At 48.2% G+C, this 26,914-nt stretch overlaps 1 protein-coding gene across 1 annotated transcript in view; it reads right to left on the bottom strand.

Moving 5' to 3' along the window:
- GDI2 (GDP dissociation inhibitor 2) overlaps positions 1-26,914 on the bottom strand; it is a 404,570-nt gene that overhangs the window by 321,922 nt on the left and 55,734 nt on the right. Inside the window, exon 2 of the mRNA XM_069629650.1 lies at positions 11,995-12,102. Coding sequence (XP_069485751.1) covers positions 11,995-12,102 — 108 coding nt within the window. The remainder of the gene's footprint in view (positions 1-11,994; positions 12,103-26,914) is intronic.

Consider the following 26,914-nt stretch of genomic DNA (forward strand, 5'->3'; position numbering starts at 1 on the left):
ACTCACCGGTCCCAGGCGCACTTGGACCCAAACTTTGCCCGTTCAGTCCACTCCTGGTGCCGGTTCGAATGCAGCAAAAATGACGTCTCTGCGGCTTTCAGTTCCTGGGATACAGCGATGATTCCCAAACAGGACAGTGGTGATTTCTCCGCTCTGGGTGGATGAATCGACCCAGTTTCAATGCAGCAGGCTTCAGGGGCAGAGGGTCACAAAGCCAGCGTACTTGCAAAAGACGTTGCCGCGGCAGGGCAACAGGGTAACCGAGTTTACTCGGGCCCTGGTGCACTCGTCTCACTTCAGACCTGGGAATGCCAAGTGTACGAAATTCGGTGCAAGGGTGCCGGGGACACAGAGCTAGCAGTATACCAAGTTTCGAGGGCCTCCTCGAAACAACAGCAGAGACAGAGCACAGGTCCTGCGTAAGCTGGTCAGCCCACTGGTTGGCCCAGGGACACTTCTGAGAAAGCTTACTTGCAGGTTTTGGTGAAGATGCCGAGAATAGTTGGTCCAACTATTCCAAGGGGTGGAAGCGTCTTCGCAGACCTTCTAGGAAGACCAGGATGCAGAGGGGTCCCACGGGACGACAGCGGTCTCAGGGTGCCAAACCTGCCAGCAGGTCACCAGCGGTTCCTCGACTCGGCTTCATAGTTGCAGGATACTTGGATCCTATCCTTTATTCAGTGGGAACTCAGGAGATCGACATGGTAGGGGTGTTTTTGGCCTCCTCTTTTCCAAAGTTCCCTTCGCTCCAAAACGAAGAGGACCCAATGCGAGATCTGCTCACAAGCACACCCCCCATACGTGGACCAATTACGGTGTTCCCAGTCATTCATGGGATTCCAAATTCTCTGGCACCCAGAATGTGTATAGGACTCAGACGTTCCAGCCCACATCGTGGAGGCACACACACAAGGCATGCAGAAGCCCGTGAAAGCATTGGTTTCGCAGGAAAGTGCATAACCAAATAAGGACTGGCACGGGTCTACTCGGCCTGGGGAAGGTGAAGGGGCAAGATGGCCAAAGGACAGGACAAAGAACCTCGTAGCATGGCCATTTCGGAGCCAAGCCACCTATTTGTGCCAAACGCAGTTAAAGTGGTTAACATGGCAGGAAAGGGTTCAAAAGCATGCGAAAAGATAACTGCCACCAGTCCTGTCCATGACACACCTGCACAGTTCATAAAAAGTCCAACAAGTGTATCTAGGGCCCTTGGAAAAGGACCATAGAACGAAGTGTACTGTATGGTAAGATACATTAATACATTACACACTTGATATATGTTGCACAAATGTTTTAACATGGGAAAACGACTAAGGGAAACAAAGTCTCCCAGTACTTCTTAAAGGCATGTCAGGTTTCCCATAAAAAGGGAGCGAAAGCCCAGAGGAGTGCAGCTGGAGACTGATTCTCTGGCAAAGTCAGTCAATGGTGTCTAAACAGCAGCAAAAAGTTTGAGGGTGTACACATGGAGGGAAAATTACATACAATTAGGAAATCTTTCCTAACAGATGGTACACTTAGAAATAATAGATAATACAATTCAAAGGGCACTTGCACTTTTGTGTTTGCAGTTACATTTGAAGCAATGTTAGAAAGGGAAAAGACAAGGCTATCATATTATCGGTAATTGCGAACTCATGTGGTTTTCAACAGGTCATACAGTAATGTATTTACTCTGCAAACACATATGGAAAAGTCAATTAAAGGGAAGAAAATAAGTGGTTAGTGCAACATGAGCTTAGTTCAAGGTTCTTGAGACAGTTTCCTCACCTGGCAAGTCTTTTAAGCCCAAAAACGCAACCCTAGCTAGAGGCAGTTCGGAGAGGGCGTGAAGTCTTGACAAACCGGAAATAATAAAGAGTTCCTACGGATTTCTTCCAGTGTCTAAAGTTATTGAAGCAGCAAGTTAGCAACTAACAAAGAAGACCCAACAACGGACTCGAGAAGGGGACACAAGCAGCGGCTTGGGTCAGAGGTAAGTGTGGGTAGCTCTGGACACCTCTACGTGCTTTCCAACACTCTGGAGCGACTTCTTGGAATCAAGTAAGAAAAACCTCCCTCCCCCCACAGTACCTTTGGTATGACAAAGGTGTTTGTGTTGGCTCCCCCGCAATGTGGCAGCTCTGGACCCGACCTTCAGATTCCTTGGTCTGGTGACGAAAGGCAGGACAATGGATGGTGTCTTTCAGCAGCAGTCTCAAGGGAGTACCTTCAGCGCGACTTTCAGTAACTTTTTGGTTCACTCTGATTATGGCACTTTTTCAGCAGCACCAACAAAAGGACACGGATTGTCCGGTCAATCTTCTTTGCTTCCTGCAGTCCCACACTCTAGTGAAGAGGTCTGGGGGAGTTGATTCGGATCTCTGAATTGTCCTTCAAGGTTCCCTCAAAGATATGGACGGATTCAGGCTTTCCACAACTATGCACTCAAAGTAGGCAGCAGGTCGTCTTGTATTGGGGTTCGCAGCTCTACTCGATTTCAAAGTTCGGCTTGGGACTGGGTGTTCCCACCAGCCAAGGGGAAGGAGCAGTCCTCTTTGGAGATCCTCAGTCGCATAAAAAAAACGGGAGCAGGACAGCAGTGGTCGCTTCACGCAAAGGGTCTGCAGGTGTCCCTGGTCGTCATCTTCGGTTACTTCCGTTTCCTATGGTTGACTTCATTTACACTCCAGAAGCCTCACCTTTTACAAGTTGCAGCACACACTCTTCTACAATCTCGCTCAGCATTTTACAGAAAGGGGTGTTTGGCTGTCCAATCAGGAAAGTCAGACCCCCCGGTGGGAACTGGATTCAGGCACTCTGGCAAACAAAGGACAAGGAGGGGGTTGGGGGGAAGACTACTCCCCACTTCCTGCCTGCCCAGACACTCTGGAGCCTAGGCAGGTACACCTACTGATTCCTGCCAAGGTAGAAAACACACACAGAGACCTACCCCTTCCAGAATAGTGGTAGTGGAAGGGCTAACAAAGAACAACCATTCTAGTAATGGCACTTGGGTGCCTCTATTGTGCATTATACAAAATGCACAATAGTTGTTAGAACACGTCCACTGACACCAGCCATAACTAGGCGATTGTATATGTGACTAAAAAGTCACAGGAGCAGAGATAAGGGGTATACCAAGTATCCCTTTGGCACTCTACTGATGGTGGTGTGTGCCAATCTCCCAGATTATAGAGTTTGGGGAGAGATACTGTCTCTATAACAACTGTAGTTACTTCAGGATATAGAAAAAAAAAAACTCTTAAGGAGGACCCAAAGGGTCCCCAACAACACTGCCCACAAGGAGCTGTATGCTGCAGTAGTAAAACACAGATGCCTTCAAGAGATATGGAGCAGACAGACTACATAGTACAGGTAGAATACAAAGAATAGAGCTCCAAAAGACAGAGCCCACAAGAATGGAAGAGTGGAAAGAAGGCCCCCACTCATTCAGGAGTGTAAGAAAAACATCCAGATTTCCAGCAGAAAAGTGCTGGGGGTCCCACTAAGAGAGGGGATGAAGCACAAAAATGATAAATCTCCCTAACAGACCCATTAGAAGGCGGCCTGGCAACCAACTTCTGCTGCTGTCCTGGAAGTACCCAGTCTTGTCATTGATCTTCAACAGTCCTGGGAGGGAGCTGCGACCACTGGAGTGGAGGGAACATCCATTCTCAACGTCAGCTTGGAGTCCTACGAGGAAGAGCCTTCAGAAGTGCCCCTGCACCGCCCAGTAGCTGACCAGCTCTGAGTTTGGGCTACCGTGCTGCAGACATCATCGTTCACAGTTGAGGCCTGGAACTTGGTGGCGGGGGGTACACAGGGGGGCAGAGGGGGTGATCTTCAGCCTGTGTGCGCAACAAGACTTACCTCTGCAGAATGTTGTGGTCCTAGCATCAAGGGAACCGAGATAGGAAGCAATGTCTCACCACGGCAAGTGAATCCCTTTGCGTCGCCATGCATCGGTGGCCGCTGTCCAAAATTGCTTACCTGCTTAAAGTCCTGCAAGTCCTTGCCTGAGAGGGGCCCTGCATCGAGTTCTTTTGCATTTCTCAGCTGGAAGACTTTGCACCAGCATTAGTTGCCGACCGGAGGAGTGCTCGAACCTGCAGCACCTGGGGATCAAGGGTCTGTGGCTGACTGTGGGAAAAGCAAAGTTGGACCCTCTTGAGCAGACCTGCCAAGTCCCATAAAGAATTTGAGTACAGGGGGAGGGAGGGAGTTGTAGCGATACTTATTTGAACCCCTAAGTTTTGGTAACTTTTGTTTTACTTTGGCATAGTTTGTTTACACAAGTACTCCGAAGATTGGGGACATGTTAGTCAGATGAACTTGTCCCCTAACACTTTAAACTGTTCATTTTACCCCAGAGACCCTACCTTCATTTTTTCCAGCTTCTAAAAACTGTATGGAACTTTGCTGAACTTTTGGGTACAAGGCCCCATACATCAAGGACCCACTTCTGTAGTTAGGATTTAATCTATGTGGACCAGTAGTGCTAATACGAACATGTACCTCCCTTTTAATGGGGTTGATATGTATGTTGCCCTACACAAGTGATTGTGTATATGTATCTATTATTAGTGTTGTGTGATATTAACAGTTAGTAGTCATTTTTCACTGTTATTTGGCCATAAGTAAAGACATATGTTTATACATGTTTGTCTAAGTGTGTTCCTTGACTGACTCACTCTGTGTGCTCATTGTGGACCCCTTACAAGCTCACCACCTCTTGAGACTTCGCCTAGACAACTCCCCTTGCTACCTTGAACTTGTTCGGCTACTGCTCCCAGAGTTGTCCCAGTCACAATACTAAGTTGACCTTCTATGCATCTGTCCACCAGGTCAGAGTATAGAAAATCAGTCCTAACAGCAGCAAGCTATCAAAAACCCTGGAATTAAAGGATCTTCTTCACAAAAAAAGAAGTATATTTCTTCTCTCCTTGTGGAGTCACCACTCTCACCTTACACCCATCTTCTCCCATTTGATCCACCCTCAGAATACCATCTCCAGGGTCAGGATCAAGTAACTCCTGCCTTTCCTGGCCACATGGAAGGAGACTTTAGGCTGGGGACCATTGATGACCGCAGAATTCATCACATATCTCAGTTTGCAACTGACCACGAGCTGTGATTGAATAAAACATTTGATGATTGTATCCGCTTAGATTCACATGCTGTGCATATGGTCCGACATCCAGCGGTAACCGCCGAGTATTGCATCTTGTCTTTCGGGGACCGAAAGGGGACGTCGGCATAGGCGTGTCTGAAACACTATCCCTATCGTGACGTGTGTAGTACCCAAAATCCCTCAAGCGCCGAGGTCCCTCCGATTGTATTTTTTTTTTTGCCATGAGGGAGCCCAAGGCTATAGTGAGCGAGTACATGAAGAGAGAAAGTAGTAAGAAGTCTATGTTCCTTCCACCCGAGCGGGGAGGCAGGGAGGGCGTATGTGAATCTAAGCGGATACAATAATCAGAAATACTTTTACGGTAAGTAATGCATGTCTCCTGATGCTTGTTAATCTGCTTAGAATCACATGCTGTGCATAGACTAGCGAGCAGTACCCGGGGTTGGAGGTGGGCTGTGAAAAGGAACAGTAGAAAAAAGAGGTCTTAGTATTGCTTGTCCCACCTGAGAATCAGACCTAGAATGAGTGTGGCAATAGTGTTTTGTAAAGGTGTGTACAGAACTCCAGGTTGCCGCTTTGCAAATGGACTCTAGGGGAACATTTGCAATGAATGCTATGGATGCCCCAGTGCCTAGAGTACAATGTGCCCTAGGCTTGAAGAGCAGTTCTCTCTTTGCAAGACTAACAGTGTGATGCATTTGACAATTCACCTTGATATTGCTGATTTAGAGACAGGGTCCACTTCTCTACCAGCTGCCACTGAAACAAAGAATTGTTTAGTTTTCCTCAGTGGTTTAGTTCTATCCATGTAAAACATGAGTGCCCTGTGCACATCTAGTGTGTGAAGGCTTCTTACGGCCATGTTAGTAGGTCTCTGGAAGAACGTGGGTAGTTCGATTGACTGGTTCACATGGAACTTCGAAATAAATTTCGGCGCAAATCTGGGATGTGTGCGCAGAACTACCTTATCTTTGTGGACTGTAACAAAGGGGTCCAAACCCGAGAGGGCCTGTAGTTCGCCAACTCTTCTGATAGAAGTGATAGCTACTAGAAAGGCTGTCTTGCAAGTCAGGTCTTTCAGACTAGCTTTATGCATAGGCTCAAAAGGGGGTCCCATGAGCCTGGTTAAAACCACATTTAGATCCCACCCAGGGGCAGGGTGAGTGATGGGGGGATACATTATTTTAACCCCTTCAATAAAGGCTTTAATCACAGGTATTTTCCACCACGATACCTTCTGCTGTGACGTGGTGTAGGCTGACAACGCCGCTAGGTGAACTTTTAAGGAATTGAAGACTAACCCAGAGTCCAACAAATGGGTTAGATAGTACACAATGTGTGAAGGCGGGTGGGATTGACGCCTTTGGAACTGCACCAGAAGACAAAACGTTTCCATTTGCTGGCATAGCAATAACGTGTGTTAGGCTTTCTTGCCTCCCTCAGTATGTCCATGCATCTTTGAGGGAGTTGCAGATGTCCAAACTCTATGACCTGAGGAGCCAGGCTGCTAAATTCAGAGTTTGTGGGCATGGGTGCAGAGTCTCCCCCCTGTCCTGAGACAACATGTTGTACGGGCAGGGCAGCTTGACTTGTGGGGAGGGGGACATTTCCATCAGATGCGCGAACCAAGGTTGGCGGGCCCACATGGGAGCCACCAGAATCATGGGGACTGGTTCCTGGTGCATCTTGTGTACTATCTTGTTCCGAAGGGGAGTCGGGGGGGAGGGAACCCCCCCCATTCTGCGAAGACGTTCGCTACAATGTCTTCGTGCAGTCGCCATTCGTACTCTTCTGGCAGAGGAAAATCTCTGCCGAGTACGTCTGCCAGAAGATTGAGTTCCCCTGGAGCAGGTGAGCCCCCCCCCCCACCCCGTGAGAGATGCGTCTGTCGTGAGAGTGGTTTCCACTCCAGGGGTGGTGAAGGTTTTCCCCTTCAAGAGGTTCTCCCTCAACCACCACTGCAGAGAGAGATGGGAGGGCTGGCGAGACAACTCACAGACAACTAACAGATCTTCCCATTGTCCGCTGGCCTGACACCACTGGCTGTTGAGCCACTCTTGCATGGGACGCATGCGCAGCTATGCGTGGGGAACCAAGTATATGCATGACGCCATCATTCCTAGCAAACGCATAGCTTTGCGTACAGTCACCTATCGACTGGCTACATACTGAGGAACCTGAGAGAGCATGTTCTGAACCCACTCGCTGGAAGGGAAGACTAGACCGTCTTCCGTACGAATTAGAGCCGCCAGGAACTGTTTTACTTGGCTGGGGACTAAGCTGGATTTCTTTTCATTGATAGAAAATCCCAGCCTGAACAGTAGGTCTACTGTTTTTTGGGTGTTCGAAAAACAAATGTCGAACAAGTCCCCCGTGATGAGCCAATCGTCGAGGTAAGGGTAAACTGAACTGAAAGTCTGCACAGGTGTGCCACTGCCAGGATCTTGGTAAACACCCTTGGCACTTGAACTCGTAGTGTTTGTCCTGAATCACGACCCTTAGGAATTTTCTGTGCGCTGGAAGCATTGAAATATGAAAGTATGCATCTATCATATCCAATGTTGTCATGAAGTCCCCCTGTTTTAGCAATGGGATCACCTCTTGCAGTGTTACCATGCGAAACTTCTGGGGCTTTATGAACTTGTTCGCTGGGCGCACGTCTAGAACAGGACGCATGGTGAGATCCTTTTTGGGTACAAGGAAGTACACTGAATAGATACCCTCGTTTACCTGAAGAATCGGGACGGCTTCTATGGTGTCCTTTCCCAGCAGCGCTTCCACCTCTTGGATCAGGATCTGCAGATGTTCCGGTGAAAGGCGTCGATGTTCCGGCGGTCTGAACTGTGGAGGTCGGGCGAATTCCACGCAGTAACCGTGGGCGACCGTCTTTAAGACCCACTGGTCTGAAGTTATCCCCTCCCATGCCTTGAGGAAAGATGTTAATCGCCCCCCGACCGGGGAGACATGGGAGGGGACCTGGACTTGGTGGTCTTTTCTGACCCGAAGTTGACGCTCCTCTGGAATTGGAGCCTCTGCCTCTATTCTTTCCGCGCTTCTGACTCCTCTGGGGGTAGTAAGTGGGGCTTGCAGCCAGTTGACTTGAGTTGAGTTGAAGTTGCCCGTGCCGAAATTGTTTTGAGCGGCGCAGGCTTGTCCTCGAAAGGACCGCAGAGAATTATTGCCCCTCTGTGAAGGTGGTTTCTGGGAAATTTGGTGCAGCGACTTAGTCTTGTGCTCCTTCTTGGCTGTCTCCAACACATCATCTACCACCTTCCCGAAGAGGATGGCCTCTTCGATGGGTTTGTTGATAATGGATGCCTGGCTCTCAGGCCTGAAGCCCGACGTGCGCAGCCACGCGTGCCTCTTTAGGAGAGTACCCTTTGCGAGAGACCTGCCTGCTGTCTCTGCGGTGTCCAGGGTATTCTTTACCACATTCTGATTGGCAAGTTTGCCCTCCGAGACAATGGCGAGAAGCTTGGCTCTGTTTAGTTCCGGAACCTCTTGAAGGCCTTCCTGGAGTAGGTTCCATTGGGCGTCGACGTAGCTTGCTAGTAACGTTGTGTTATTGGCAATCCGGACGGTATAGGCCGCCGCCGACGTAACCCGTTGCAAGATCTTATTCAGGCAAGGCTTCAAGCATGACAATTTTAAAGAATTCCGCTGCTTTTTTCAACGGGTTGTTGAAAGCCATTTGATCATCCACCGGGGAAGCTTGTCAAATCGGGGTGGATGGGGGAAGAGTCGGGGCAAACGATATCAGAGTTGTGATCGTCCTGCTGGGTGTCCTCCCAGTTGTCCGTTGCTCCTTGATCTTCCCCATAGTTGTCCAGAAAAGAGGACTCTTCTTCTGTATAGATGTCTCTATACGTGTCCATCTTGACATCTTATTGATAGTCAACTTGGTGTTGGACATCTAGGTGTTGGGCATCTTGTATTTGAGAGTTAGGGTCTACCCAAGCTTTTTTCGGCGGAGGTTGATCAGAAACCCTGAAAAACTGCTCCAGCCGATCCATACACCCCTCGAATTGCTCCGTGGTCCACTTGGATGATCCAATGGACCTAGTAGAACAAGGAACCGTGTTCTACGCCCTAAGGCGTTGAGAGGATCTCCTCAGGGTGCTTGAGAGGGGTACCTGGCTTTCTTCGTAAGAGTCTTGGGGATCGTCTTCAGAATCCGTGGAAAACTTTTCGGCGGATTGTGCCATAACTGTGGGCGGAACCGGTACTAGGCCCACCGCCGTAGCAATCCTATTGATGCTCTTATGGATAGTCACCGAATCTTCGGGAGACAACGCTTCCGATGATGTGTCGGCAGTGAGAATGTCTTCGCGGCTCCGGACGGGCCAGCGGATGGCTTCTCGGGTAGAGGCCTACTCGTAGTTTTCGGGCCTGTACGGGCCTTGGAAACAGTCGAAGTTTCTTGTACAGAAACTTCTGCGCGTTTAATTTGGGGAGTAGCGCCCTTGTTATGACCAGTCGTCATGCACTGCTGCAGATGCGGGGAAGGCTTCTGATCAGACCGATCCGTGGGCACCGCCGAAGTTTCCGGCTGACCCGTTGGCGCTTTCGCCTTCTTCGCCGAAGAAGTCGAGGAGGGCGCTTGGGTTGTGTGCTTTGTGCGTTGCGATTGTACGTCCCTGTCACCGGGTGTGGTCCCTGTAGCAAGACCGGAGTCGAGCCTGGAAGGGTCGGGGACGGGCATGGCGGCCCTAGAATAGTCCGCCTCAAGGTCTATAACGTCTGCGTTGGACGTTTGGTCATCCGATGTACCCCCGTCACTTTCGGCTGGTGTCGCGGCAGGGGAGGGAGGCTCCACGCGTGACATTCCGTACGCGGCCCACCGCTTCAACCGGCACTCTTTAAGGGTTTTAGGTTTAAGGAGTTTACACGCCGAACACCGCTTTTCGTTGTGCTCTAGGGGGAGACAAGCGTTACACAATGTGTGCTCCTCTTTCCACGGATATCTGACCCTACACACAGGGCAGAATCTAAATGGAGTCATTTCCATAGCAGAAGGGAAGGGTGACCAGACCAAAAAGGAAAGCAGTGGAAAAGAGGAAAGACATAACAGTAAGGCAAACCCTTTGCCCACTCTCCCTACTGTGTAGGCCGCCCAGAAGGCCCGACCACGTGGAAGTCCCAACGCCGGATCTTAGGCGCCGGAACCCACAGCTGTAGACGATTCCCCCATAGTCTTCGTCGAAGAAGTTCTTCATGGGCGAAGTGACTTAACGGGAAATAAAACCGACAATTCGGTAAAATAAACAAGGTCTCATGAAGAGCTCCGCTATAGTGCGACCAGTTATCTGGGTGGAAAAAAAACAATCTGAGGGACCTCGGCGCGTGAGGGATTTTGGGTACTACACACATCACGATAGGGATAGTGTTTCAGACACGCCTATGCCGACGTCCCCTTTCGGTCCCCGAAAGACAAGATGCAATACTCCGCGGTTACCACTGGATGTCGGACCATATGCACAGCATGTGATTCTAAGCAGATTAACGAGCATCAGAAAGGTGGTTTCTAAACAGCAAAGATATAGAAGAAGTCACAGAATACAAATACTTGGGGCCCATTTGTGATTCCAAGTTAAATTGGTTGGCACACACTTGCCAGCTGGAGAGGGAACTTCAACAGCAGCAAGGAGCCATTAATAGGTTTGAGACCTCACATACCGGTTATTCCCTGGCCGCACTCCGGACGGTCTCTCTCATGAAGATACTGCCCAAACTGTTATACAGAGGTCTAGTCTGGGCATGAAAAGATACTACAGAGGATGGAAAGTGGATGTCTGAGATCATTCCTTCAGCTACCTCCAGTGACACCAGTAGAGTTAATTTGCTGAGTTCAACATAGTCGCTGCAAGAATGGTTTTAATAGAAACAAGCTTGATACAACACAACAGGCTTGGTCAAACATTACCTTTGTGCTAGTGTGAAAATGTAGCAAACGGGTTAAATTGGAAGGAATGCAGAACAACCTGACAGTCTCATTCTAACTTTAAAAATCTGCTAAAAGCTCACTTAAAATCTCTAGATAGAGATCAAATGTGAGTGGACTTAGCAGTTAAAATAAGCACTAAGGAGTACACAAACGCACAAATTATTGGCCACAGAATGGAGACATATGTCCAGGAGTTCCTGAACACGATAAGAGCGGAATACATACGACTGAAACGTAACATGGTGGAGATCATGGATTGAACGGGTGCCTGCATGGGCATATCTAAAGATGAACAAATAGGTCACCTCTGTAGTACTGAACATATCGAAACTGCAAATTATCTACTCTGCCCCTGCAGTTCATTCAAAGTGGATAGGAGGCAGGCAATGATAATGAAGACATTTGGTAGCACTCTCTCAATGGCAATGTTATATCCTCGATAGATCACCTGACCGGACTATGGAGATTAATTAAGACAAAAACAGTGGTAGCACGAGTAGATTAAATTGTGAAGCCGAATTACTGGGATTTAATAAAAAGCCAAGTAAGTGGCTACATTATAATTTGTTTTAAAATCATGAGAAGAATGTTTAGTAGTGGAATTTTGAAGAGAATGCTGTGATACAAACAAAAGCGGTCTGAGAAGCGAGGCAGCCAAGGAGATATGGGGCTGCTGCTGTAGGTTGTGAGCTTGCCAATAAATTACCATGAATCTTTGAACCTTCTGAGACTTCATATTGAGCAGTGAAGTGGACATCAAAACACACTGAAGTATTCGCTTTATAAACAAGTAATGAATGCCCACAGGAAGGGGTGCAAAAAAAACAAACAATAATTTGGATCACTCAGGCTGAGGTAACCCTGAAATAGTTTTCCAAGGTATATTAAGCATGCAGAACATTGCACTCTTGCTGCTCCCCCAAAACAACATACTTACATCTTCCAAAGGTGTTAAGGATGCACTCTCCCCGCCATAGTAAGCATTCCTATCCATATGCAGCACCTTCTTGCCATTCACAGACATTATGCCAGACAGAATACATTCCTGCATAGGACAAAAGATACATTTATCAGGTAAATGAAAAGGGGTAAAAAAAGAAGAAAGGATGAAAATCTTACAATGTAATATGTTTAAATGGCTTTAATTTCAATCAGAGCACACTTCATCAATGCACACTTGATAACATTGATTATACCAGACATATCTGAGGGAAGAGGTTTTGAATTTATACTAAAATACAAAGACAAAACAAAGGCAATAGCAAAATAACAAGTTCTCAACATGCATGATGAAGCACAGCACAATGATTTAACGCTCCATTTAAAATCAGACCGTTTAACACAAATGACGGCATATACACCAAACATGTATCATTATACAATACGTCATCATGTGCACATCCAGGTAAAACATTCAGTTGACCAGGCCACTAACTAAGTATAATAGTACAAAATGGCAAATGTGGTTCCCATTTGGCCTGCCACACTGATTAACAGGAGGATCATAAAATAACCAAAATGGCAACACCGGCCACCAAACGCATACATACGACATGCATTACTTACCGTAATAGCATTTCTGATGATTGTATCTGCTTTGAGTCACATGCTGTGCATATAGTCCGACATCTAGAGGTAATCGCAGAGTATCGCATTTTGTCTTTCGAGGATCAAAAGGGGGACATTGACATGGGCGTGCTTGTAACACTATCCCTAACGTGACGTGTAGTGTACCCAAAATCCCTCATGCGTCGAGGTCCCTCCCGTTGTGTTTTTTCTGCCGTGTGCGAGACTGACTATCGCGAGTGAGGACAGAGAGAAAGGTGCAAGATGTCCATGTTCCTTCTACTCCAAGAGGAGTGGAAGGGAGGGTGCATGTGAATCTAAGCAGATACAATCATCAGAAATGCTATTACGGTAAAAAATGCATGTCTTCTGATGCTTGTGAATCTGCTTAGAATCACATGCGGTGCATAGACTAGCAAGCAGTACCCAAGGATGGTGGGATGTGTAAAGAAACAGTAGTAAAGAGATGTCTTTGTATCGCTTGTCCCACCTGAGAATCGGACCTAGAGGGAGTATCCAGGCAGTAGTGTTTTGTAAAGGTGTGTACAGAACTCCAGGTTGCTGCTTTACAACTGGACTCAAGAGGAACATTTGCAATGAATGCTGTGAAGCCCCAGAACCCCCCCGTCCCCCCAGTTTAGCAGTGTGATGCAGTTTACAATCCACTTTTGATTTAGAGATAGGGTCCCATTCTCTAGCAGCTGCCACTGAAACAAAAAAGCTGTTTTCCTTAGTGGTTTCGTTTTTTCACCAAGTGTGTGCAGGCTTCTTTCTGCCACATTAGTGGGGTTCTGGAAGAAGGTGGGAAGTTCTATGGATTGTTTTACATGGAACTTTGAAATGAATTTAGGCGCAAACCGTGGGTGAGTGTGGGTGAGTGTGCAAGACCAACTCATCTTTGTGAATTGTGACAAATGGGTCTTTGACTGAAAGGGACTGTAGTTCATTAACTCTTCTTATTGAAGTGACTGCCACCAGGAAGGTCGGTCTTGTGAGTGAGTGATTTAAGGCTAGCCTTATGCATAGGTTCAAAGGGAGGTCTCATTAGTCTTGTTAGAACCACATTCAGGTCCCATCCGGCAGCTGGGTTGGAAATAGAGGATGAAGTCTTTTAAATCCTTCAATAAACTCCTTGATTACTGGGATTTTCCACCACGTAACCTTTTTCTGGGATGTAGTGTAAGCTGAAAGTGCAGCTGGAATTAAAAACGATACCAGAGGCTAGTAGGTGAGTCAGGTACAGGACAAAATGTGTTGGAGAGCAAATCTATGGGATTGATGCTCTAGGAATTGCACCAGATGACTAAGCGCTTTCATTGTTGGAGTAGCAATGTCTGGTGTTAGGCTTTCTTGCATCTCTAAGTATGCCCATGCATCTTTGAGGAAGCTGAAGGTGTCCAAACTCTATGACCTCAGGAGCCAGGCCGCTAACCTGAGTGTACGGGCACGGATGGAGAGTTTCCCCCTTGTCCTGTGATAGCATGTTGTATGGGCATGGTAGCTTCCTCGGAGGGGAGACCGACAGTGGCATCAGATGAGAGAACCAGGGTTGGTGGGCCCATATCTGGGCCACCGGAATCCTTGCGACTGGTTCTTGCTGCATCTTGAGCACTACCTGGCAACTAGAGGGGCGTGGGGAGGGGGGGGGGATTTGGGGGGACAGGGCTGTGCGTAAACAAATTTCCCTGACCATGTTATCCAGAGACCGTTCCCCTTGAAGTGGTTCTGCGGTTACCTGGAGGCATAATCTGGGCATTGTGCGTTCTCCAGAGTTGCGAACAAGTCGATCTCTGGGAAGCCCCAGTCTGCGAAGATGTTGAGAACAATATCTTCGTTCAATCGCCACACATACTCTACGGGTAGTGGGAAGTCTCTGCTGAGCACATCCGCCAGAAGATTGAGTTCCCCTGGAATGTGTTGTGACAGGGGGACATCTTGTGTTTGAGAGCCCATTTCCATATGTTCCAAGACAGTTTGGATAGCCCTGGAGAGGGAGTGCCCCTTGCTTTTTCAGGTAATACATGGCCGTTGTGCTATCCATGAGGACTAGGACTGTCTTTCCCTGGAGGTGTGTTCGAAAGGGATTTGAATATATTGCTAGCAATTCCATCAGGTTTATGTGGGTGGATGCTACTGCTGGGGGCCAAAACGCTGTGCGCCGTCTGATGAAGGAGGCGAGCCCCCCCCACCCAGTCAGAGATGCGTCTGTGGTGAGAGTGGCTTCTAATCTAGGGGTGATGAATGTTTTCCCCTGCAAGAGCTTCTCCCTTAACCACCACTGCAGCGAGAGAACGATGGCTGCCGAGACAACCACTAAATCATCCCAATGTCTGCTGGCCTGACACCATTGGTTCGAGAGCAACTCTTGCATGGGGCGCATGCGCAATCGTGCGTGTGGGGCTAGATAAATGCAGGCAGCCATCATCCCCAACAGTCACATGGCTTTGCATACAGTCACCTCGCAATTCGCTACATAGTGAGGGATCTGGAACAGCATGTTTTGGCCCCTCTGGAGGGGAAGACAAGCCCGTCTTTGGTCCCGATTTAAGGCCCCCAGAAATTGCTCGAGTTGACTCAGGTCCAGGGTGGACATTTTCTCGTTGATCGAGAATCCCAGACTGAAGAGGAGATCTAACGTCTTCTGGGTATTTGATAGGCATGTTCCGTACGAATCTGGTTATTACCCAGTCGCCGTGGTAAGTATAGACCGGAATTGACTGCTTGCACAGGTGAGCCACTACTACCGCCAGTACTTTGTTAAAACACCCTTGGGGCTGAGGCAATGCCAAAGGGAAGTTCCTTGAACTGATAGTGCTTGTCCTCTATCATGAACCTTGGGTATTTTCTGTGCGCTGGCAACATTGAAATATGAAAGTATGCATCTTTCATGTCCAATGTTGTCAAAGAATCCAGTGGGATTCTTCCTGCAGTGTTGTCATTCTAAACTTTTGAGGCTTGACTAACTTGTTCGCTAGGTGCAAGTCTAACACAGGGCACATGGTGAGATCTTTTTTGGGTACAAGGAATTACACTGAATAAATACCCCGATTTACCTGTAGAATGGGGACGACTTCTATCGAGCCCTTTTCTCGTAGGATCTGCACCTCTTGTAGCAGAATTTTCAGATGTTCTGGTGATCGGTGCAAGGATGTTGGGGGTCGGTATCGAGGTGGCCGGCTGAACTTGATACAATAACCGTGGACGACGGTCTTGAGCACACACTGGTCTGAAGTGACCCCCCTCCCATGCATGAAAGAAGTTATTCGTCTCCCAACCAAGGAGGCATGGGAGGGGACCCGGACTGGCAAGTCATTTTTGAGCGGGGAGCCTCTTGGGGTGGAGTTCCTACCCCTGCCTTTGCCTCTACACAGACCTTTTGTTGGTATTGACCTGCGACAGTTGCGCTCTGTCCGGAGGACCATGGTGCACTCCCTGTCCCATACTGGTTGTGGGGTGAACGCGCAACGGATTCCCCTGAAAGGAACGGCGAGAGTTACCCCCTCGCTGTTGATCGGGTCTTGCCGTAATTTGATTCACAGACTTCAGAGTCTCATGCTCCTCCTTTGCGGTTTTCAAAGCACCGTCTACTGCTTTCCCAAACAAGTTAGTCTCTTCAACTGGCTTGTTTATAATGGATGCCTGTGTCACGGGTTTAGAACCTGAATTCTTAAGCCAGGCGTGCCTTTTGAGAAGGGTTCCCTGTGCCAGGGCCCGGCCCGCTGTCTCAGCTGCATCCAGGGTGTACTTCAGGATATTTTGGTTGATCCGTCTCCCTTCGGATACAACCGCCAGCAGACGTGATCGTACCGGTTCCAGGACTTCTTGTAGGCCCTCCTGAAGTACATTCCATTGAACGTCATAACTTGCCAGCCGTGTAGTGTTGTTGGCAGTTCTGGTGGAATGTGCAGCTGACGAGTGATGCGCTTCCCAAGGGCGTATAACTTTCTACAGTCCTTGTCTGGTGGTGCCTCTGCCGTGGACAAGGGCACTCCAGCTCTCTTTCTGGTAGTAGTGACTACAAGGGAGTCTGGATTGGCATGGCCCTGGATGTACAGTGGGTCTAAAGGTGAGGGGAGAAAAAGCTTTTCTACTCGTGGGTTGACCACCCTTGTAAGAGATGGGTGCAAGGCGCATCTTGATCGAGTTAAGGAATGGTATCGCCTGACTTGTGGGGGGGGGGGTTCTTTTAAGATCTCTTCCATAAGTGGTCTGCCGCCCTCTTTAGGATTGCCTTGAAGGCCATTTGGTTGTCAATGGGTAAGGCTTACCTTAGAGGAGGAGGATCTAGACAAGGGGCTCTGGATCTGGAGTTGTGGTGGGGGAAAGCCATGGTGCTTTCTATACCCGCCGTTCATCATCCCAGTCTGGGCACTGGTCTGGTGTCTCTTCAAAAGGATTTTCTCCCCGACTGCAGGAGTCTTAATATACTTCTTCAGGTTCTGGTAATTCTACGATCTCATCCTGTGGAAATTGACTGAAAGCCTTTTGGACTTTTGAAAGAGTAAGGCAGGAAACCTCCTTCGTAGTCCTTTTTGGGGTGTTACATTTTTCAGAGAAATCAATAAAACCTTCAAAGTTTGTCCATGTATCCTTCAAACCTAACTCTGGTCCATAGGGATGAACCAGAGGGGTGCGGAGGTTGGGGGAAGGGCTCTTCCGGAGGACAGGAGTCCCATGAGGTTGAGATTTCTCTCCCATAGTCTTAGATAGGGGCTGTGACCCATCTGAATACTCCTCTCGACGTTTGGACGTGTCTCAAGGTTTATTAGCTGCCGAAATGATGGCCGCGAGACTCTTGCGTAGTTCGGGCAGATCGGGGAGCGTTTGACGAGTCTGTAGTCTAAGTTTCCGGTGCTGCCGAAAAGCCGGCAGCTTTTATCAAGCGTGTCAGTGATCTTGTGATGTTTGGTTGAGATGCCCTTATTGGATGAATGCCCGGATGCATGCTATGACGACTGTTGTGGGGAGGACGGCCGAATCAAGGATCGGTGGTAGTCATCAAAACTTCGACTGGCCCGTTGGTGTCTTCTGCCTCCTCAACAAATTTGTCAATGGACCTTGTGGGTTGTGCGTTTTTCTTTTTGTGGTGCGGGTGTGCATCTGTGGCCGGGATGTTGTCTCCCCATAGCAGCACTAGTGGCCTGCCTGTCGGGGCCAGGGAGTTGGGAACCTGGTGGTTCCGCAGGGGGGGGGGGGGGGTTGATGGCCTCCACATACTTCAGGATGGGTTCAACTAACCTATGCCTGCATGGCGTAGGCCGCCCCACGCTTCGTCATACGATCTTTTAACGTCTTTGGACAAAAAAAAAAGTCAGCAAGACTTGCAGGATTGCTCATCATGATCATGAGGTAGACAGACACTTGTTACACTTTCAGTGAGTGTCCTTCCACAGGTATTTGGTGTTGCAGGACGTGCAAAACTTATTAGGAGTCCTCTCCATAGTTGAGGTAAAAGGCGACAGCAGGACCAGACGGGAAAGGGGGGGAGGGGGGGCAGGGGAGGAAATGCATTCTAAAAATAATCAAACCCCTGGGCCCCACTCTCCCTACTGTATAGGCCTGGCCGGAGGACCGAGGCCACACGGTACACAGCGTCAACCGAAGCACCAGTCGCTGCAATACGTAGGCCTCTTCGGCGTAGGGTCCAGAAGTAGTCATCGATGATGAAAGGTCAAAGACTAAACGACAAACAATCTGAGGGACCTCGACGCATGAGGGATTTTGGGTACACTATACATCACTTTAGTGGTTGTGTTACAAGCATGCCCATATCGACGTCCCCTTTTGATCCTCGAAAGACAAGATGCAATACTCTGCGATTACCACTAGATGTCAGACTATATGCACAGCATGTGATTCTAAGCAGATTCGCAAGCATCAGAAATGTATATCGGTTGTCTAGCATTTGAGCATATACATTGATTATGTTACTCATGTCTATATGGTGCAGGTAATATTCTTCATGACTAAATACAAGTTTGACCTAGTGAGTGCATATTTTCTTCATGTCCATTATATCTGTGTGTGTCAGTTTGGCAGTGATGTCACATGCTCTCGCCATCTTCAGTTACAGCAGGTTCATTTCTTCATCAGTTTGCAGTTTTATCTCTTCTTCCAGGATAAGGTTTGTAGAGTGGTCTTCGTGAACTGCGTTTCGCGTACTTGCAGAATTAGAGGCGCAAGAGGGGCAGATACCATAAATGACATACTCCTCTTGTTTCTACAATATAGAGGTTGGGGAGGGGCAGACGCAATGAAGGATTTATTTATCTGCCCCCTCGACACTGTCAAAGCCGAGGTCAAGCTGTGAAGGTGCAGGCAACAGTCTCCAATCAAGCTATTCCACTGTGCCACTGAACACCAACTAGGATCCATTGTGGACTAACTTGAAATTCATCGCCATAATCAGTCTCGGACAACACCTATTCATATTTCTATCTTTCCTTTCCCTTTGCAAAAATGTGGTGCTTCCATACTTAATTTCACAAACTACAGATCCCATAGGGCATCTTTTGACAGTACTCATTACCTGGCTATTCCTATGTGTAGTGACCTCAACACAGGGAGTCATTGGAGGAAGGGACCAACTTCTTTATTCGTTTATGGACATCGGTACCCTGGAAGAGAGCATTGCATCCCCTCTGCCGGCCATCCCAACGGTTCTCTCTTGCCTCCCGCTTCCTCCCCATTCTAATCTCCACATTCTATTTCCGCGTTCCATTCCAGCCTACAACACTCCCGCCACCCAAACTAAACAATTATACTTTAAAATTTATTTATTGGACATTTGTCTAGTGCCTATATACAGGTTTCCAGGCGCCAAATACACTGTTATAACAAACTATATACATACATTAACATTGGTTTATAAATGCAGGAACCATTCAAGCCAAAAAGAGGCATAACAAATCAGTAAGAGACATGTTGTAATCCTCGGTCCACTTAGGTGGTCTCCTCGCAACACTTCCTTCCATAGTCCTAGCACATTTACCACTGTCACCTCTCTCACCCATACCTCCCTGTACTGCCAAACCATTATTTTCATGGTCCCACAACCATCCTTCAGGAACACGAAGACCCCCCCACCACTCTTTTCCCCATGATTCTTCCACAGTACACTGGCAAGTCTATTAAAATTCCAGATGGAACATCTTCCACACTCAGCATTAGTCAACACTTCCTGTGTTTGGACCGGGATCCAAGAGACAATCCCTTACTAGTGGTCACAGCTTTCTTTAGCTTAAGCCATTCACCAAGCACAAAACGCAGTGTATTCTAAAAGCTTGTCAAAAAATTAGTCATGGGCGCCCCTCTATGAGAACGAACAAGGCAAAAATGGCCTGTTCTATGGGATGCACAGACTGCAGCCACATTTTAGCTCACTGTACCTTTCACAGATGGGAAATATCCATTTGCATATCAGTCTTTGTCCAGTCCAGCACCGAAATTCTATGGCAATTCCCTTCTGAACAAGAATACCAACAGCAACCCCATACACATGTTTCAGCCTTTTTGGGCATCATCAGTGAGGTGGAGCTGTGCCCCACTGAGCACAGTGAGCAAGGGGTCCACGTCTGGATGACCTAAGTTTGCTTCATCAGGACTGATATGTAAATGGATATTTCAGTTCTGTGAAAGGTACAGTAGGCTAGAGTGTGGCTGCGGACTCTTGAGTGGGTACGTTCCCAAAGAACAGGTCATTTAACCGTGTTCATTCTCAAAGAGGGGAGCCTATGGACTATTTGATTATTCTGAAAGCTTGGCATCATAGTTCTTGTATTCGACTTCTTTCATTATTCATTGTTCTCGCATTCACCCATTCGAGACTTCATTTGGATCTCTCCCCTTGATTAAACGGAATGGAGAAATTCCTGTTGCAGCATTTGGTGAAGAGCTGAACATCCACACCTTTAATGCAATACTTGCTACAACATCCAGATTACTTCTTTTAGCTAACTCTACACTCTCCACCAGCAGTTCTAGGTGGTATTTCAAACATGTTCATCGGATTTGTATTTTGCTAGCATAAGCCTGAACCTCTACCTAAGAATTGTGGGCCATTGTATCATTGCACGTTGTCCTTTACAATCTTCACTTCTGGCCTTTTTGATTGATCATAACAATATTTAACTTATCTTCTTACCAAGTACATGATATGGGCCCAAAATATCTATCTGAACCTGCTTCCACGTCCTATTAGGCATTTCAACCAGTTTGAAAAGTTGTTTCACAATCCTCAGACTTGACGGATTCTTGACATGGACAACAATTCCGAACCATCCTTTCCACAGACATCTATACCCAGCCGCAAATATTTCTCCATGATCTTCCTTTTGGTGCCGGTTATACCTGGATGTCCTTCATGACTTAATCTTTACTGCACCTTTCCTTCTAGTGTTACGGGACCCCCAAACGTTTTGCTTTTATTTTGGATTCAAACTTGTACTTTCTGCAGTGCAATGAAGCCTTAAGCTTCACTACACTGCCTTTTGCTTATATGTTATGGGGAAACTGACATGTCCTTCATGGTGTCCTGTCATTTTTTCTAACGTGAAAGTTTCGAATGACAATTTCTTTGAAAAAATTTGAAAGTGCCGTCGTCATGGGTTGGGATTGGGGATTGGGTTAGGGTTGGGGGGGTGGGAAGGTGGCGTGGGGGTTAAGGGGAACCCCCCCAATATACACTAAAACCTTGAAACATTACATGGAGCTGTCCAGTGCTGTAATTTCAGCACTGGACAGATGCATCTAACGTTGCAAAGTTACACAAAAAAAAAGCATTGAAATGCTACTTTTAACATGTAAAAGTGCATTTCAATTGAAACCAGTCCACGACTATTGTCGACGGATTGGTTTTGAAAGAAATGCACTTTGCATGTTAATATAGGCTGTCACAGATTTGTTTTTCGAAACTTGTTTGCAGAATTTTTTTTTCTTCTCGAAATTATCACTATGAACCGTCCTTCAAGCTGTCAGTACTGGGAGAACTTGTTTTTTTGTAACACTTGTGGTCATTTTCATCACTGTATAAAGCATGTTACACTGCAGTACAATGGGGTATACTTTGTTTTGCCCTAGATTAACACTCAGAAGATTTTTGTTTACTCCAAGTGTACTAAAAGGAAGCCCTTTCCATGGGAAGGAGAAAACGTCCCCCAGGCTCCTCGGCTGGTGGAATCTGCTGCCAAACTTCTGCCATTTGCAGTTTGCCGCTGTTGCAAACAGGTGAATTTTAGGTCTCTCCCCCAACCCCCATTTGACGAAGAGACAGTCCACCTGATCCTGACGAAGCTCCCAATCGTGGCAGGAGCCCAGTTCCCTGCTGAGGGAGTCTGCAATGGTGTTCTTGACTTCTGCAAGGTGAAGAGGGACAAGGAACATTCCCGGTTGTCTGACGGCCCAGTGCCCCAAGCCCTCTGCTTCCTTGGAAACCGCCGGGGAGAGTGCCCCCCCCCCATGCTTCCGGATGTAGAAAATGGTGGTGGTGTTGTCCGTAAAGATCCTCACCACCTTGCCTTTCAAAGACGGCAGGAATGACTTGAGGGCCCAGAACACTATCCGTAGCTCCAGGATGTTGATATGCAGATCTTTCACCTCCGCAGCCACAGGCCTCTGGCGTGCAGACGTCCGGTGTGCACTTCCCAACCTTCTAGAGAGGAGTCTGTCGAGACATCTCCTGGTTTTTGCCGGGGGCAGGGGGATTGGGGGTTTACAATCCTGTGCCTTGGGCCATGTCGGAGTGTACGCCCCATTTTTATCACCAGTCGAAACTCTTTGTTGAAAGGGATCTTGTCCATGAAGCTTCCGGACACCTGTATCCAACAGCCGTCCAGGAGTTCCTGTATGGGCCGCATCTGCAACCTGCAGAGACAGACGAGGTAGATGCAGGATGACCATGCCCAGTAACTAATTGATGGCCCGTATTGTAACAGTCTTCGTCGATGACAGCCTTTGCACCTTTCCTTGAAGGGCTACTAGCCTCTCCTCAGAGGGTGACGCCAGGCAAGACACCGTATGCAGTCTGGCACCTAGGAATAGCATGTTCTGCGGTGGTGTTAAGCAGGACTTCAAATAGTTGACGGAGAATCCCAGCTCCATCAATAGTTGGACGGTCGTCTGTGTGTTCGTCGGCCAGCTCCCGCGAGCAGGCGCGTATCAACCAGTCATCCAAGTACGGATATGCGTGTATGCCCTGTAGACGTAGAAGGGGCGCCCCTGGTGCTAGGCATTTCGTGAACACTCTTGGGGCTGACTAAGCCGTGGGCTAGGGTCTTCAACTGGTAGCACTGGCCCTGCACTATGGAATGCAGGAATTTCCGACGTCAAGAAGTCTTTTTCCAGTTGGCTGTGTTGGAACGCAAGCATCCTAAACTTTTGGGACTTCAGGTATTTGTTCAGACGTCGTAGGTCTACGATAGGCCTCCAGGCCCCTGTCTTCTGTCTAGAAAGTATCTGAAATATACTCCGGAGCCCCAGCGTCAATGGGGAACCAGTTCCACTTCCCCTTTTCGCAGCATGGCTTGTACCTCTTCCAAAAGCGGAGGGATGTGCTGCTCCTGACTGGGAACCAGAGGGATCCGCAGGCACCTGCCTTGGAACTCCAGGGTGTGACCTTGGGCAAGAGCGTCCAGCACCCATCCATCAGTGGGGATCTTTCTCCACTCGCTGGCAAACCTTGTCAGCCAGGTTCACAAGTGGGAGCCAGACTACGTGGCCGGTTCAGGCTTGCTTCAGTGCCGGCATACTGCCCTGTAGGCGACGCTGTCCTTCGCTACTGAAGGGCCTGGGAACGGCCTCTGTAGGCTTCCTGCATGGAGTATCAGAAAGGCTGTCTGTACGACGTGGAGAACCCTTTTGAAGACCTGCTCAACTTTCCCCTGGAGGAGCAAAAAGGCCATGAGCGGTGCTGCTGGAGAGTGCCCAGGGAACGGGCAGTCTCAGTATCCGTCTGGACGGCCTGAAGGGACTCGTCGACGGCCTTCCCAAACCGATTTTCTCCATCAAAGGGCATGGCCATCACCTCGCTTCGCCCTCCTGATGGAAATTAGTGGCTTTCATCCAACCTTGTCGACTAAGGCAGACACCATTCCCCATTTGCCAGAACCTCCTGTCTGTGACGTCCAATGCCACTGTGATGGCGTGATCCGACGTCAATTCCCCTTTATGGAAGGCAGCGAGGTCCTCAATCTTATCGGCGGGGAGGAACTCCAGGATCGAACACAGCTTGTACCGCAATTCCATGTCGTACCTGGCCAGTATCGCCATTGCGTTGGCCGCCTTGATAGTTGGCGCTGCAGTGTAAATCACCTTTCCCATGGCATACATACTTTCCCCCTTGCTGTCCGGAAGGACTAAATACGACGGGTTAGCCAACCGTTTCTTCGCGGCCCTGGCACAACAAAATCGGCGATGGCTGCAACCTCAGGCACTTGGGTGCAGAGTCCGGCACCCTATATTTCTTCTCCAGCATTTCTTCTTTTTACAAAATACTTCCAAGAACTTGTGCAGACACTTTACCGTTTACTTACCGGAACCGCTTTATCCTATCCAAGACTTTAGTTCGTTGATTTTGGCCTAGCCTATTGAATTTAATTTAATTGACTCTTCTGGTGAACTCCAGTATTTGTACCGTCTAAGAATAATTTTAACCTTTCATGTTCTAATAATCTTTGCCTTTTACTCCTCTTACAAAGTATTCTGAAATAGTATTGAAGTATATTTATGTGCAATTTATATTGCCTCCTTCTTATGAATGTTTTATAAATGACAGATAAGTATTTATCAAAGAAAACTTGAGTGAAGAGTTTACTTGAACACTTTTGTGATTGTAGTAACATCATTACTGCTCACATTCCTCTTGAGATAAACCTGGCTGCTCAGCTCTGCTAGCAAAACTGTGTAGTACAGACTTATATCAAAGGTTGGTTTTGCTTACACCTGTAGTCCTAGTTGTGTGTAGTGGTCCCAAAGGGTACTGCATACAAACTTTGCCTAACACAGCCTATCCCGCTTGACTGGAGCCGTGCAATGTTTCTTCATGAGGGTCAGGCCCTCCTCCCAAACATCGTCCAGAAAAAGCACAACCATGATAGTCTTCCTCTTGCTCTTGGCCTCGCGTCTTTGATACAAGAAGCCCTCCTTCTTGGCTTCCTCTGGTGCCAGCTGGAATAGCTCAGCAGCCCTGGTGATCATGGAGTGGAACGATTCTACCTCATCCGGTGGGAACACCCTATGTGGAGCATCCAAATGTGGTGATTCACCATGTGCTGCAACGAGATCATCGTTGTGGCCATATCCGTTCTGTTGGGGGAGGAGGGCAGGGGGTCTCGATATGGTGGAAGAGGTTGATATGGTGATGTCGGATGTCGATTCCTCTTCTTCGCTGGAGGCTGATCGGGCCACAGGTACCGGAGCCAGAAGCATTCTCATCTGAATCTCAGACACCAAGGTGTGTAGGGTCAACAGAATATAGAAAGCAGTACAGGACAACTAGGCCGTCGTCTCTGTCCACCTCCTCTTCAACGTCCTCATGGACCGTATGCAAGGACTCGATCGTCTGTGAACAAGACCTTCATAATTTGGGTGACAGCCTCGGAGGGCTGTTTCGGGGCCTCCTCGCCCCCCCCAACCCACCGTTTTTCCCCTTGTTGAAGGTCTTGAACCGGGACCTGGGCCGGTTTCACCCATTTTAGCATGCCTGCAGACTTTGCCAAAGTCACTGCTGCAGTGTCGGACCATGGGGGCAGGGACACCAAGTCGTGGGAGCTACCCTCATAGGATCAGCGCCCGTAGCTGCTGTGGTAGTAGTAGTCGTCGATGGAGTCACCAACAAGGTCTTTGGCTGTGCCGGTTGAGCCCGCTTGGGCTGCGCAGCTTTCTTCTCCTCCGTCCGCGGATTCTCTGACTTATCCGTTAGCTTAGCCGGGGTAGAGGACTTCCTCTTGAAGAGGAGCTTGAAGGTATGCTGGCAATGGAGGCGGAAGGTGATGCTGTGCCATATCCACGTTAGGACGTGCTTCTGCAGTGAACCGGGTGGACTCGGACTTGCAGCTATTGGCCTTGTCTTGGGCCTCCACGGATGAGGCGCCCTCAAAGGATTTCGACGACCGCTCCTCGGACAGCAGGTCCTGGGCAAGGCAGGACCCTGTTTGGAGCACAGGTAAGAGGCCTTGTCGTAAAGCCATACCACCAGCCTACTACGCCAGTCAGTCATTTTCTTGGAGAAACCGAGGCATATCTCGCACTCTACCTCCTTGTGGTTCGGGTGCAGGCAGTAGAGGAATTGCAGGTGCTGGTTTTCCACAAACACATTCCGTAGCCTGCATTTAGTGCAAGGCCTGAAGAGGGACCTTTTCTCTTTCTCGGAAGTAGGACTTGTATAATCGTCGATGGATCTTGGCCCTTTATGGACGTGGAACTTCACCAACAACGGGTCACCGCTGTTGGCAGATGAAGAAAAGAGCACACAGTCTTCTGAAACAAAAATGGAACTTGTCGAAAACACAAAAAAAATGTACAAAAACTCAGAGAGCAAATTCAAGGACTCCCAACACTGAATGAAGCATGCAGTAAAAATCTGAAGATGGCTGCCTGAAGAGGGGCTTAGGGAGAGGACCGACATTGGATGGGGGCAGTATGACCCAGAGCACAGTGATTGGTTTAGAGGACAGTGATTGGTTTAGAGGAGAAATGCAGTTTTTAAGTGCAAGTGCAACTTTTCTTTTTCCAAGGATTCCCTGTCTGGCGACGGGGAATATTCATGAGCATGTGAATCCATGCCATACCCCATGCTGGAGATATGTAACATCCTAATGTTTCAGGAGAACTACTTGTCTCGAGCAGACATGGGTCTGCCGAGTGGAGGTTCGGCTATAGCAATAGACAATTCCCTAAATTTGATAATTCCTCAGAGACTTTAATGGTTGTGGGTATTGCTTCAAGCCAAACGAATTCTGAGGTATTGCTGATAAATCTGTACTGGAATCCCTCTAGGTCAAATATACAATCTATCCATTTGGCTCTTACAGAGCTGTTTGAGGCCCGATTATTGAAAGGCCATGCCCATTCCATATTTGTTGATGGGGACTTAAATTTCAAATCGTGCGGAGGGATCCAAAATGAATGCATCAAGAGTTAAATCTTATTCATCCTTGGGGGTTGGAGGGCATGGCCAGCACGCAACTGATGAGGCGGTGAAGCTCTGTAGCTCTGGCTCTAGGCAGCACTAAATCCGGCATAAATCTTGTCTACAGCGCACGTCGGAAGGGAATAAAGACAGCACCGGGGGTTCA

Source organism: Ambystoma mexicanum, chromosome 12 (genome assembly GCF_040938575.1).
Source record: "Ambystoma mexicanum isolate Mex_15411 chromosome 12, UKY_AmexF1_1, whole genome shotgun sequence".
Lineage (NCBI taxonomy): Eukaryota > Metazoa > Chordata > Amphibia > Caudata > Ambystomatidae > Ambystoma > Ambystoma mexicanum.